At 58.6% G+C, this 13,139-nt stretch overlaps 1 protein-coding gene across 3 annotated transcripts; it reads right to left on the bottom strand.

Annotated features, from left to right (window-relative positions):
* Positions 1–86: 86 nt before the first annotated feature.
* MST1R (macrophage stimulating 1 receptor) lies at positions 87–12,512 on the bottom strand. 3 transcript variants are annotated; one of them, XM_057704741.1, is made up of 20 exons: positions 11,268–12,512; positions 8,185–8,373; positions 7,982–8,110; positions 7,638–7,808; positions 7,163–7,323; positions 6,643–6,808; positions 6,393–6,529; positions 5,833–5,994; positions 5,644–5,737; positions 5,298–5,510; positions 5,050–5,196; positions 4,807–4,969; positions 4,540–4,641; positions 4,258–4,464; positions 3,900–3,980; positions 3,567–3,748; positions 3,345–3,454; positions 2,917–3,082; positions 2,393–2,529; positions 87–620 (listed from the first exon to the last, which is right to left on the bottom strand). In XM_057704741.1, the coding sequence occupies exons 1-20, from the start codon at positions 12,510–12,512 to the stop codon at positions 365–367; spliced, it is 4,218 nt and encodes a 1,405-aa protein (XP_057560724.1). In that variant the 3' UTR covers positions 87–364. The 3 variants fall into 3 exon arrangements, with proteins under 3 accessions (XP_057560724.1, XP_057560723.1, XP_057560721.1); XM_057704740.1 differs by having other exon boundaries at positions 4,258–4,461; XM_057704738.1 differs by having other exon boundaries at positions 5,298–5,507.
* Between the last annotated feature and the right edge of the window lie 627 nt (positions 12,513–13,139).

The raw sequence follows: 13,139 nt of genomic DNA, 5'->3' as shown, positions 1-13,139 counted from the left end.
CCTCTCCATTCATCTATCTAAGGCTGTCCTCCATTCCCTCAAAGCAGCCTGTCTTTTTCTTCCATAGCGTTTACCACAACTCGTCCTTAAATATTCACTTGTTCATTTACTGATTTAAGGGCCAGTGGTCACCACTGAGTCTCCTGTGCTCAGCAGTCAGTCACTCAGCAGACACTCCATAAATACTGCATCAAGGATCCCTGCACTGGCTCCCCTTGGGGAGTGAGAGACCAATGTGCCTTGCAGCCCTCCGGTGTCCCTGAAGGTTAAGGGGTAGGGATGGCGGAGCCTAGCCCAGAGGCAGCTTGAGGTTAATTTCCACCACTATGCAGGTCCAACCCCTGAGGCCTGCCTGGGGTTGAGGTTACGTGGGCCTCAGTGGTTCTGAGAGGGGCCGGGGCCGCTCTGTGCTCCTGCGCACTGATGGGGATGGTGATTGTTCCAAGGGCATGTTTGCCTTATCAGAGGTACCAAGGCCCACGTTCACGTAGGCCACGGGCAGCTGCACGTAGTGGTCCCCTCGCAGCACGGCCACCAAGTGTTCCACGTCCCCTGCTAGCTCTCCGAAGGTGGGTCGTGCTGCAGGGTCCGCAGCCCAGCAGCGCTGCATCACCACGTACCTACCAGGTAGAGGAAAACATCAGGGGCACGGCACACCCCCACCCAGAGATTCTGGGCTATCCGCCTGCTAATAGCCCCCTGGCAGGCCACATGGGATGAGAGCAGGTGACAGGGCCTGGTGCCTCGCATCACCCGATTAGGGGAAGCTCTTCTCGTGATTGCCTTCCCACCCTGGCAGAGGTCAAACTGCCTCAGGGGTTGAGAGGCTAGACTCCTGTGTCCTGTGACCTGGGCTATGTGATCTTGAGCAAGCTCCTTAACCTCTCTGTGCCTCTGGATCCTTCTCTGATCACAGAGCTATTGGGACATAAAGTGAGAGGATCCCTGTGAAGTTCTCAGCTTAGGGCCCAGCTCATAAGCTACCATGGTTATCATCACATGTCTTCCAGGAAGGAAGCCCAGGTCTGGTGAAATGGGGATTAAAACCCATGAGATGTGTGGGGCAGCTCATGGCACCATGGATCCCAAGCAGAGTTTCTCTGGGTTTGTCTGGTGGGTCCTAATACATGCCTCTTTATCTTGGAAATGTCATCCCTGCCTTAAATGATACTAGAAATGCCCTACATGCAGTAATTGCCTATAATTCTCAGACCTCTGAGGGTGGTACTGTTATCATTCCCACTTTACAGATGAGGAAACTGAAGCCCAGAGAGAAGAGACTTCCCCTGGTATAGAGGATGCTGTGGTATGCCACACAGTTTCCCGCCTTCACTGTCCCTGTGACTGCTGATGGCTCTTGGCTGAGGCCCCCTCTAGGAATTGCCCCAGGCAGAAAAGAAATGCCTCCTCCAAGTTCACACTCCTTTCTTAGGGACAGCTGTAAGCAGTGACTGATTGATGTCTGGTGCAAAGACCTGGGCCCCTTGGTCTCAATTTCAGAAAACTTTGAAGGGCCATCCCAATTCCAGAGGTCCCCAGGGGATGGACTGCCTCTGTTGCATCTGCATCACAGCCCAACTTCTCCCCCTAGCTAGCCCTGCTTCCCTCACCCCCAACCTACCAATAAACCCCCTGCATGTAAATCTCCATCTCAGAGTCTGTTTCAGGGAGCCTGACCCAGAGGCAGATAGGCAGTGAAGTTAACTTCCCTTACTTTGAACCAGATGCATTAGTGAGATAAATAATAAAAAACAAAACCAAGGCAGGCAAGGCTGTGAGGAAGGGTTACTCATACCCTTCTGGGGCACAAGCTGAGTGAGACAGGAATCATCAACCACCTTTACCTGTGACCTGGTTCTTACTGTTCTAACCTCAAAGACCTCAGCACAGCTAAGGCATGCGTGCTGCTTATGAAGCTGAACCACCCGACAGGCACTGATGAAACACAGCTGCCGCCATGACTCTGAGAGCAGGGAATCTGAAACTACATCCAATGAAAAAAAGAAATCTGATCTGGAGACATGGAAGGGGCTAGTGTGGGAGCTAATGGAACTGTTCCTTGAGGTTAAGTAAGTGGAGGAGATGGAAAACAGCCCCCCTTGGTGGGGGTGGGGGGAAGAGGAGTGCTGGGAAATCAAATCACTGGCCTCAACCCAGACTCTGAGTTGGGAGTGCTGTTACCATGGCAACCGTCATCTCCTTCCAGCACCAAGCCCTGAATGGTGGTAGAACCAGTGCACAGATGAGGAAACTGAGGCCCAGAGAGGGTCTCTTTCTAGGTTAACCAGAGAAGCAGTCAGAGAGCCACGCAAGAACTCTGTCTCCGGCCCCCTCCTCCCCTCCTTGTGTCTGGGGCCCAGTTCCCTCCCCATTGCCATCTCTACATACTCACAGAGAATCCGGACAATACTCAGGCTGCGGCAGGCGCCGACCCTGGGCCAGGAAGTGAGTGAGGTCGAAAGGGTCAATGTGGGGGTACGGTGGGGCACCCCGTGTCAGCAGCTCCCATAACAGCACACCAAACGACCACTGTGGGAGGGGACAGGTGAAGGCACTCAATTCTCACCCCAAATTTGGGGATGAGTGAGCCCCCCAGGTCCTCTACCTCCCAGAGCCCTCTAGCTGGAAATGAAGGGCTCGACCCCCCAGTCAGAGCCCATTCCTCAATACCTCATAGATATCTTCCCTCTGTCCCCACGCACCACCTGAGCCTGCCCAGAGTTGGGGCTGGGCAGGGCCCGAGGGTCTGTGAGGTGCCAATGAGTTCACAGCCTCCTCTTGCTCTGACACCTGCCCAGAGGTGGGCAAATGGGCTGTGGGGACTGCCCACATCCCTGTGCCCAACATCCGGAGCTGAATGGGCAAGGCCGAGTGTTCTCTGAGGCTGTGTGGGCTCTGGGGTAGGTGGGGCCTCACCACATCAGACTTGGTGGTGAACCTGTAGGTCTGCAGGCTCTCTAGTGCCATCCACTTGACAGGTAGGCGAGCGTGGCGGTGCTGCTGGACACTGTAGTACTCCTTGTCCAAGACATCGCGGGCCAGACCGAAGTCAGCCACCTTGACTGTGAACGACTCATCCAGCCTGGGAGGGGAGACTCACACTCAGGACTGGCCCTCACCAGGCCCTGAACCCACCTGTTTCAGGCCCTCACAGTGTTTCTGAGCCACTGTGTCTGACCCAAGCCTGCACTGGGAAGACAGGAAAACTGAGGCCCAGAGAGGGAAGGACATGCCCAGGGCTTCACAGCAAGGACGTGAGCGTGGGCCTTCCCTGAGGCACCTTTAGCTGCATGCCCTGGTGCTCTGCCCCATGGCTTCACCCCAACCTCACTCTGTCCGCTCACATGCAGTTCCGAGCAGCCAGGTCCCGGTGTACAAACTTCTGCTCTGCCAGGTACTCCATGCCGCGGGCCACCTGCAGGCCGAAGCTGATGAGGTCTTTCACTGTGGGGTTCTGGGGGTGCAGATGGGTCAGTAGGCGAGGGCAGAGCAGCTCCATTCCCAGCTGCTGCCCAAGCCTCCTTGCGCCGCGCTCCCCCCCAACCCAGGGCCAGCTGAGCACTGACCCGCTGGGGTGAGCGGATGAATTGAAGCAGGTCTCCATGGCGCATATAGGGCAGCAGCACGCGTGGCAGCCCTTCAGGTGGTAGCACGATACCAATGAGAGCCAGCACATTTGGGTGGTGCAGACGGCTCATGAGCAGCCCCTCGCGCAGGAAGGCCTCCACCTCCTGCACCTCTGTGATGCCTGCAGAGAGGCTGGAGTCAGACCCGGGGCAGGGAGCCCCTTCACAAGGGTCAGATGGGGAAATGGAGAAGAAAGGTCTCTCGCTCAGGATCACTCAGCGAGGTGGTAGCACAGCAGGCACGAGGATCCTCCCAGCCTCTGCTCCACTTACGACTCAGTGACTTGATGGCACAGTGGATCTGATTCTGGGCCTCGTCTGTGTATTCTCCATGGTAGACAACTCCAAAATGGCCTGATGAGGGAGAGACGGTGAGAGGGGTCCCAGGGCCCAAGGCTCACACCACACCCTCCCACCGGCAACCTGACTTCAGAGCCCCAACTGGCCAACCTGACATGAAAGACAAGCAGCAGCCTCATGATGGCAGAGGCTGCAGCCCTCCCATGCCCACTTGATCTGCACCAGCCTCCACTGAAGACAGAATTCCTATTTCACAGATGAGCAAAAAGAGGCTCGGAGTCCTACCCAACTGTCCCTTGAGCCCCAACCCCACCTGGCCTGGCCCCCATACCTTTGCCAATGACTCGATCACTGTGGGTGACCACCCGCTCATGGGGAACCAGTACATCCTTGACCTCGGCCAGGAGTGCAGCGTTCAGGTCCCCAAGCTGGATGGACTCCTTCCGCAGCAGTGGGACGTGGGACCCATCCCCGCTGCCTGAGAAGGATGCTCTGTGGACCCGAGCGGTGGAATCCTGGCCATCAATGACAGGGGCTGCTGAGGAAGAGAGGGAATGAGGGCCTGGTGGAGCAGAGAGTATGGCCCCCGCTTCCAGCACCTCAACCATCTCACCAAGGCCATCTCTATAGTCAGAGCCTGAGCGGAGCAGAGGCAGAGGCATGGCTCCAGTGGTCTGGTCCAGGGATGCCAAGTCACCCAGGTTCGGAGAAAGGACTGTGGAAAAATGGTTCCTGGTAGCCAGCCACCCCAAGCTCCTAGGGGCTGACCCCTACCCAGGAGGTGGAGGCAGACCCCCAAGGCCTGGGCAGAGAGAGGATACAGGGACTTGGAGATGTCAGAGTTTAGGGGTGAGGGTCAGGATGGGAGTGGAGAGCTCACCTAGCTGTTTCCTCCGGTGGTAACTGAAGACCAGTATGGCAGCCAGTACAGCCACAAGCAGGAGCAGGGCCAGTAGGATACCGATGAGTGTGTTCTGTGGGACCCCTTCCGCACCTGGCCGTACTACCCTGCCCAGGATGTAACACCCACCATCCACGCAGACCTGGGGGCAGGTGGCAGCTCAGGCCCAGCCTGTAGGTCCTCAACCCATGTCTCCTGTAGAGGGCCAACTGAGCTGCCTACCTGCAGTGGAGCACCATCCTTGCCAAGTTGCAGGGAGGGAGGCAGGGGGCAGATGATCACATCCCCCCGCAGCTCATGCTGGCAGCTCTCACCACCCACGGTCACATTCACATCCACACAATCAGCCACAGCGCCCAGCCCAATGTACTGCAGAGACAGTCAGGAGGGCTGGCCATTGCCTCCATTTCCTTTGGGCAGGCTGCAGCCCTAACCCTCCACTGTCCCTGCTCCCTATCTCCCACACTTACCTCAAACTTAATGGCATGCTCCTCAGGCTTCAGTGGGACCAGGTCCATGCTGGGTGGATGGGGTGGAGGCAGGAAGCGAAAGCCAGGCAGTGTGAAGCCAGCAGCTCCATCCCCCTGGGCAGTCAGGTTCCCCGTCACCCACCCCTGGGGTCCTCGGACCACGTATTCAGGCAGGCGGCACCAGTGCTGCTCCGGGAGCTGCCCCTCACACTGCTGGGCCCACGTGAGAATGGTTAGCTTGGAATCCTACCTACGGCCACCCCAGCCCCCGCAGCCCAGCGTCGGCTGGGGCTGGAACTCAGAGGACTGGTGTGGTCTTCCTCCCTCCTGGCCAGCGCCCGCTCACCCTGTTCTCCACTGCCCTGAGCCCATCATGGAATGATAGCAGAAGGTGCCACACTGAAGTCAGATGCTGGCCGTGGATGGTGACACGGGAGCCACTGTGGAGGAGAGTAGGGTGGTGGGCATGGGGTGCCCTTCAAGGCTGGATCCCTCATTCTCAGGAGACCCGAGTGGGCAAGGAGGTGGCACTTACGTGTAGCCACAGTTGGGGCTGATGCCCAGCATGATGGGGTCTTCCTGGTAGTGGAAGTTCCAGGAGCCTGGTACTTCGGCGCCCCCCACCTGCAGGCGAATGGGAACGCTGGCAGTAGCAGCCCCGGGAGGCGTGGTACATAAAAGTTGCCCCTCGCTGACCCTGCAGAACAGGGGGATTGGGCTCAGGGGCACCCTCCATGTGACGGCCAGGCCCGACTCCTGCAGGGGCCTGCTGACCCCTTCCAGTTCCTCTGTTGGTCATCTCCCCAACTTGCTCATACTCCATGGGTCTGTCTGAAGATGGGGTGGTCCCAGTAAGGCCTCCAAGAAGTCAGGGAGGGAACAGGTTCCCCACAGCCTTGGCTGGAGCCCATGGTCTCTGTAATGGCTCTCTTGCCATCCCAAACCACCTCTGGGCTGGAGGGAGCAACAGACCCTTCTTTCTGTACCTCTTCCCTACACTGAGTGACTGAGCCCTCCTCCCCCTGCCCCACCCTGGGGAGGGCTCCCCTCTGTGGGACCCTGTGGCTTCCCATCCCCCTTCCCACTGGCACTTACCGTTTCAGGAGGCACTCAGTCCCATTGACCAGCACAGCCCGGCTGGTGCCAATAGACAGGCCTTGGCCTTCAAGGGTGAGGCAGGTACCCCCTGCTCGTGGGCCAAAGAGGGGTTGTACTGCTGTCAGCACTGGCTCCTAAGAGTGCATGGAGGTGGCTTAGCTTGAAGTAGGAGGCCCTCCACTCCAAACCCTTCCCTTTCTGAACTGCCCAGTTAGCCAAGGGCACAGACAACACAAGGTGGCCTCACCATGAAAGAGAAGCCTTGCAGCATGGAGGTGCCATCTACCCGGAATTGCTTGCCCAGTGGCATGTGGGTCACAGTGAGGCTGATGTTGGCAGGCCCGGCTACCTGCGTGCCCAAGGGCTCCAGTTCACACTCAAGCTCCTCTACAAAGTCCTTCCGGGGCACTTGGCTGGGACATCAGGGGAACTCAAGATCAGCCAGGGGTCACACAGGCCTGGTTGCATGCCCACCACAAATCACAGGTCTCCTCTGAGCTTAAAGATAGCATCTCTCTACCCACGCCTTCATCCAGGGTCGGCAGGATCTGGCGGGGCAGGGACTAGCTTTGCCATGACGCAACAGACAGGTAGGGCATATGTAGGCTCAGGAAGAGATGGAGATGTCTCCCCAGACAAAAGGAACCAGAGCTATGCAGCTTGCCCCATACCTCCTTGCCCCATACAAGCAGAGGACAAGGTCTCACAGGGAAGGCGCTGCTTGGTTACCCCCATCAGGGATAGAAAGGGCAGGAACCAGGTCATACCTGAGGTTTGAGTCGCCTTTGGGCAGCAGTCGGCAGGGACTTTGACCCACAGTGACCTGATGGGTGCCCTCAGGCACCAGACCAGGAGGGCGCAGGTAGAAGTTGGAGCCACACAGGGTCAGCCTTGTCCTGCCCCTTAGGGGTCCACTGCGGGGGCTGAACTGAAGGTGGCGGAGGAGACAGCTTGAGTCCGTTTATAGGTCGGGACTCTCAGCCCTGTCTGCTTTCCCCTAAGTTTTCTGCCACCCTCTTTGCCCGCCCCACACTCCAGTCACTCTAGGCCATTTGCTGGTCCTCACTCAGTACTTTTCTGCCTCTAAGTCTTTGCACGCGCCATCCCCTCTGCCAAGAATGCCCTCCTTGTAGGTACTGAGGACATCCCCGGCCTGAGGATGATTATGGTTAAGACCTGCTGACCCCTGCCCCAGGCCCAGTTTGTCCTACCCTTACCTGTGCCCTGCCAGAAAAGCCATACCTCAGTAAGCTCAGGTGGGCAATGGTCCTGTTGCCAGGAGCCAGGACACTCCTTCTGCCGGCCACACATGCCCCCACACCATCCACAGCCCATGAAACGCTGTGCCCGCAGGCAACGTCCACAGGTGAGGAAGTGGCGGCAGCCAGGGCCCCGGATAGGTACCTGGAAGACCTTGGACAGACAAGTGGCTCAGGGGTGGCTGAAGGGGGAGACTAAGCCCATTAGACCCTCTGGTCCCACTGTAAATCAGGGTAGTGAGACCTGTGTGTCAATGCCTCCCTGGATTCGATGGGGAGGCTGTGCTCCCAACAGCCCAGGCCCAGGCCCCACCCTGCCCACCTTACCTGGTCCCCAGAGGCAAAGATCAGGTGGTCCCCAAGGCGACTGACATCCCGATGCACGGGCTGCCCATTGCTGCCCAGTGAGAAGTTGGACACGTACAGCAAGTAGTTGAGAGACCTGGCCAGCTCCACCTGGGACAGGTAGGCTGTGAGCAAACTGGGGACAGGGATCCAGGGACAAGGGGCCGTGGAGATGAGGGACCTACCTGCAGGATGCGCCCATCAGCTGTGCCCATGTGGGCCACTGTGACATTGTCGAGACGTGTCACATGCAGTGCAGTGACCTGCACTGGTCCTAACAGCCCGTTGAATAGATCCACACGTGAGAGGCTGCTGCTGACCAGCAGAGGGAAGTGGCGGCAGCTGGTTTTGGGGCTGGGGGCCACCGGTCCAGGCTGGGGAAGGTCAGGCAAGTAGTCAGGGCTCAGCTCCATGCACTGATCCCTTGGGGCTTCTGTCAGTGACCACAGCAGCCTAAACTCCCACCCCTCACCTGGCCTGGTTGGAGAAGGCCCCAGTCCTGCCAGTTACCCCACCCCCCTCAATGGGGCTCTTGGATGTAGCAAGGCCAGGGAAGAAGGCCAAGGCTGGAAGGCTGGCCTCCCCTACCCTGCCACAGCCATTCTGATAATGAGTTACTGAGTCTTACCAACGCAACCCCATTCTGTCCTCATAACGCTGTAGAGTGGGTTCTCTTATCACCCCCATTTTACAGATAAGGATACTGGCTTAGAGAGATTTGCTCACCTGTCAAAGGCCTTATCGCCCGTCAGAAGAGGAGCCAGGTCAGAAGTCTGAGTTCCTGACCAGAGTCCTCTCCTGCCCCCTGCTGGTCCTGTCCTGCACTTCAACAAACCCTGTCCCCTCTGTAGGCTTGTCTCTCCACTTGCTTACAGGGCTGAACTCTGAGGTTAATTGGCCAGGACGGGGTTGGTAACATCGTCCTTCTCCCCAAGACGCCAAAGGTCTCCCTGCACCTCCAGCTGCTACCTGCACCTCCTTCCGGGTACAGGAGGGATAAACCAAGGCCTGAAGGCCTGGGTGCCAGGAGACACTGATTTCTCCCCTGCTCTTAGGAGGAGGGTGTTTGGAGAATACTCAGTGCCCCAGGGCAGGGCTGTGGAAGCTTTTGGGAGGGCAGTGAGGGTATGGATGCAGCGTATTGGAGCTGGGTGCAGCGTTCAGGCAGGGCTCTGTAGCCCTAGTAGCTTGGGGCTCTCCCTTGCCAGCCCTAATGTTACTCCTCAAGGCTGATGGGAGGCCCCCAAGAGACTAAGTATGCTAAACCCAGTCCTGAGAGCTCAGCGCTGATTGTAAGTCTTGGGAGCAAGACCTCAGTGTAGAGCTGGGCCCTGAAACTCCAGACACTGCCTCTATAGTGTGGGTGGGTGGGGACTGAAACTCTGTCCTCACTGGAGGGAAGTAAAAGTTCTGGCCCTAGCAGGAAGCCAGCCAGGTGTTTCTAGTATGACTCAGGAACAGGTGGGGCTGTGGGGTGGAAAAGAGGCCCTACCCTTGTCAGAGCCACACCCCTGCCTGTTTGCCCCTGGGCTTCAGGGCCTTACGTCTGGGTTCCCTGGCTTGTCTAGGGGCCCCTGCCTCCTGAAAACACTTAAGTGTCCAATGCCCCATAGAGAAAGGTGACTCTGCCAGACTCAAACCCTATCTGAACCCATGCAGGGCAGGTACCCGCTCTGAGCTCCTCAGGCTTTGTGAGGGCAGCCACGATGAGCACACAGTGGCTTTCCTCCTGGAGGCTGTGTGCCCAGCCACTGCACAAACACTGTACAGGCTGGTTCACACACTGCCTGGGGACCTGGCCAGCCTCTGGGCAGGGCTTGAGATTAGTCCTTTTGGAGCCTTGCACTGCCAAGCTGTGCTGGGTGTCTTCTGATCCCCTGACTACTAGCCAAGTCAGGGAGAGGTTCTGACTCCCTGGAGAGAAGGAGAGGAGGGCAGTCAGGGCTGCCCAGACCCAGACTAGGGATTCCAATCCCTAGGGCATCCTCAACCCTGATGGAGTCAGCAGAAAGAGGAAGGCCAAAGATCCCCCACCCTTCATTGTGTGTAAATTCTCCTCCCACATTTGGGGTATCAATTAGAGTGAAAGGAGTCAGTGAAGAATGCCACAGCAGGGCCAGAGCCAAAGGGCAGCCAAAGATTCAGAGAGCAGTGACTGTGCGTTAGCTCCCTGAGAGGCTACTTGTCCAATTTGTTCACCCCATTTCCTAGGTTTAATCTCTTGTAATGTAGGGTGGGACTGTTTCAATGGCTTCAAGGGATCAGTTTTAGGGTTTGTCCTCCGGGAAGCATTTTAAGGAACCCTCTCTTAATCTCTACTCCAGCTTCCTGAAACCATGGCTGGAGAGAACTTTGGTAGGGTCTGCCAGAAGGAGCACCTAGTTCAGCATGGGCTGGGAGACCTCCTGCCTGGGATGAGAAGGATCCCAACTATGGTGAAAAAAAGGCTGGGATTCCTGCATGGTGAACCACTTTCAACCAGCCCCTCCTAGGCCTTTACTCACCCCCAGATGTTTACAGTTGCTTGCACAAGACTGGGGTGAGCCTCCTGGAATCTACTAGAGCCGAGCCGCCTTTCCCCTATGTCCTGAATCCTCCCCCAATTACCCCACGGAGGACAATCAGGGATGAGTGGGTGAGTAAAGCCCAAGGCATGCGGGTTCCCTGACAAGCCCCCAACTTCCAAGGCCCAGAAGGCTCTCTGGAACAGGGGTGGAGGGGGGCATTCTTTGACAACTCCTGCCCCACCCTCTTGGGAAAGCAGAGCAAAACAAGTATTCCCACAAGGAAAGCGAAACTGTATTGGTGAGTAGATGTGAGTCTTGGTGAATTTGTGAATATCTGCCTGTGTGGGTGTGGGTGTGTGGGGGGGGGGGCTGCTTTTTTGTGTGTCCCTAAGGGTATATGGGGTGGGCATGTAGAAAGGGACAACCATCATTCTAGCCAGAATCTGGAAGCATGCCTGGCAGAGAGACAGTTATGATGCAATCCAATTTTCATGTAATCAGGGAAATTACCTAAAAAAGCAAGGGGCCATGATGGGTGAGAGGGTGAAAGAACAAAATGGTGTAGCAACAGGGTATAGCCTGGCCAGAGACGAGCATCGAGTGTGGCCTTTGTTTAGCTGATTGCTTCACACCACCCCCTAAGAAACTGAGTGGAAGAGAAAACTTCTCACCAACTGCCCTCCCCCTCCCATACCCTCTCAGTGCTGGAAAGTAAGTATGTGCACACCGCTCACAAGTGAGGGCCCCTTCTTTCTGCTCACCAGGTGGGGGCAAAAACTGGGCAACTGGAAGAAGTCAAGGCCTCGCCGGAGGCCGGGGTGGACGGGCGGCTCACAACAGCGCTCCACTCCCTGCTCGATGAGAGTGTCCAGCAGGTCGATGGGGAAGGCACAGACAACAGAGTTGGGATCCCCACCTGGGCCGCTGTCCCTGCTAGCCGAGAAGACCCCAAACAGCACTTCCTGGCCCTCGGCGATGCTCAGCTCAGTGGCCAGTCGGCTGCCCACTGGAGCAGTGTGGGCTGCCCGCAGCACCGGGTAGGGCTGCCCACCCTCATGGGCCCCGCGTCGCCGGCGTTTAGGCGCAAAACGGCAGTCCAGGACCAGCTCACGGTAGTCGCCCAGGTCAGTCTCGACAGCGCTGAGCCGTGCCAGGCGCGTGTGTAAGGCGCCAGGAACGTCTGCCACCTTGGCCGGCTGCACAGTCAGGAAATAGACAAAGGCTCCTGAGCGGAAACTGTACACGTATTCGATGCGGTAGGAAGCGAGGTGCTCAGGCAGCACTGACAGCGATGCGAAGCCTGGTGCAAATCCTGAGGCATCGGCCTTGAGGCGCCGGATGGACACTGAGCGTGGGCTGAAGCTGGCGGCCACCGCCAAGTCCAGTGAGGATGCCACATAGAAGTAGGAGGCATGGCCCTGCTCAACCACGGTCACGACGGTGCCCAGAGGGCTGGCCACACAGTCGGGACAGTCCTCCGGCCAATTGCCCTGCGCCGAGAAAAGGCACACTGGCGGCGCCAGGTGCAGGACTGTCCCGTGGGGCTCTAGCTCATGCAGGAAGCAGCGGCCATGAAGGCTGGAGCCACAGCTGATCAGTGCGGGCAGCACTGGCTCCAGCACCAGAACCTGCGCATCTGTGTCTCCCGGTGGGCCGTGGGGTCCTGGGCCACAGGCTGCACACGTCTGGCAGCCAGGGGCCCCAGCAGGGCCAGTGGCCAGGCTCTCAACTGGCTGCAGATCAGGCCCAAGCACATGCAGGCGATTGCGTGTGGCCACGAACACGGCACTCCCTTCCCTGACGCCCTCGTAGGTTTCCAGGGCCTGTACCGGACCGCCGGCCGAGAAGCTGGGCACCAAGTACTCCACGGCAAAGTCGCGGGACGCAGCATAGGGGATGCGCGGGCACTGCCAGGATCCAGCCGTCTCGGGCACCGCCGGCGGCAGCGGCGGCAGCAGCAGCAGTGCTAACAGGAAGGGCTGCAACGGCAGCGGGCGGAGCTCCATCGAGGCCCAGATGGGGCCCCGCGGAGGTTCCTGCTGGCCCGGGCCTGGCTGGGAGCCGACTGGAAGTCTGGATCGGGACCAGCGGCGAGCGCCGGTCCTGGGAGCCCTGGTCCTGGGAGCCCTGGGGCAGCCGACCCCACCGGGACCCCTGAAATGCCCAGCGCCCTCTCCTGCCCTCTGGTCTGAGCACCTGGCGCGAGCGGGCACACACGCAGGTGAAGAGGCCGCCTCACCTGTTGCCCCAGCAGCCGCTCCCAGCCGGTGCTGGGAGTAAAGTCGGTCCGAGCGCCTAGGGAGGGGCGGGCGGGGCCAAGGTGTGGGGGCGGAGCTGTGGGCGGGCCTGCGACGTGCCTGGCCTAGCCCGGCCCCTCTGCCTGTTCGACTGTCCCCGCCCTCGGATGCCTGGGTCCTACACCTACGCTTGGGCCCCTTTTTCTCAGGGGCCTGTGGGCGGGTGTGCTTGGAGAGGCCTGGAGAGAGGTTAAGTAGATCTGAGCTGTCCTACCGTCCCGCCCCCTACGACCGACTGGGTGGAAGTGGGGGCGGGGGTTGCCCCCAGCCTATTTGAGGACCACCTGGCCTATTTCTTCTCTTGGCCCCAGGATACAGCAACTTCCTCAGACGTTC

This window comes from Hippopotamus amphibius, chromosome 13 (assembly GCF_030028045.1).
Source record: "Hippopotamus amphibius kiboko isolate mHipAmp2 chromosome 13, mHipAmp2.hap2, whole genome shotgun sequence".
Taxonomy (NCBI): Eukaryota; Metazoa; Chordata; class Mammalia; order Artiodactyla; family Hippopotamidae; genus Hippopotamus; species Hippopotamus amphibius.
This window is presented reverse-complemented; position numbering and strand designations above follow the sequence as displayed.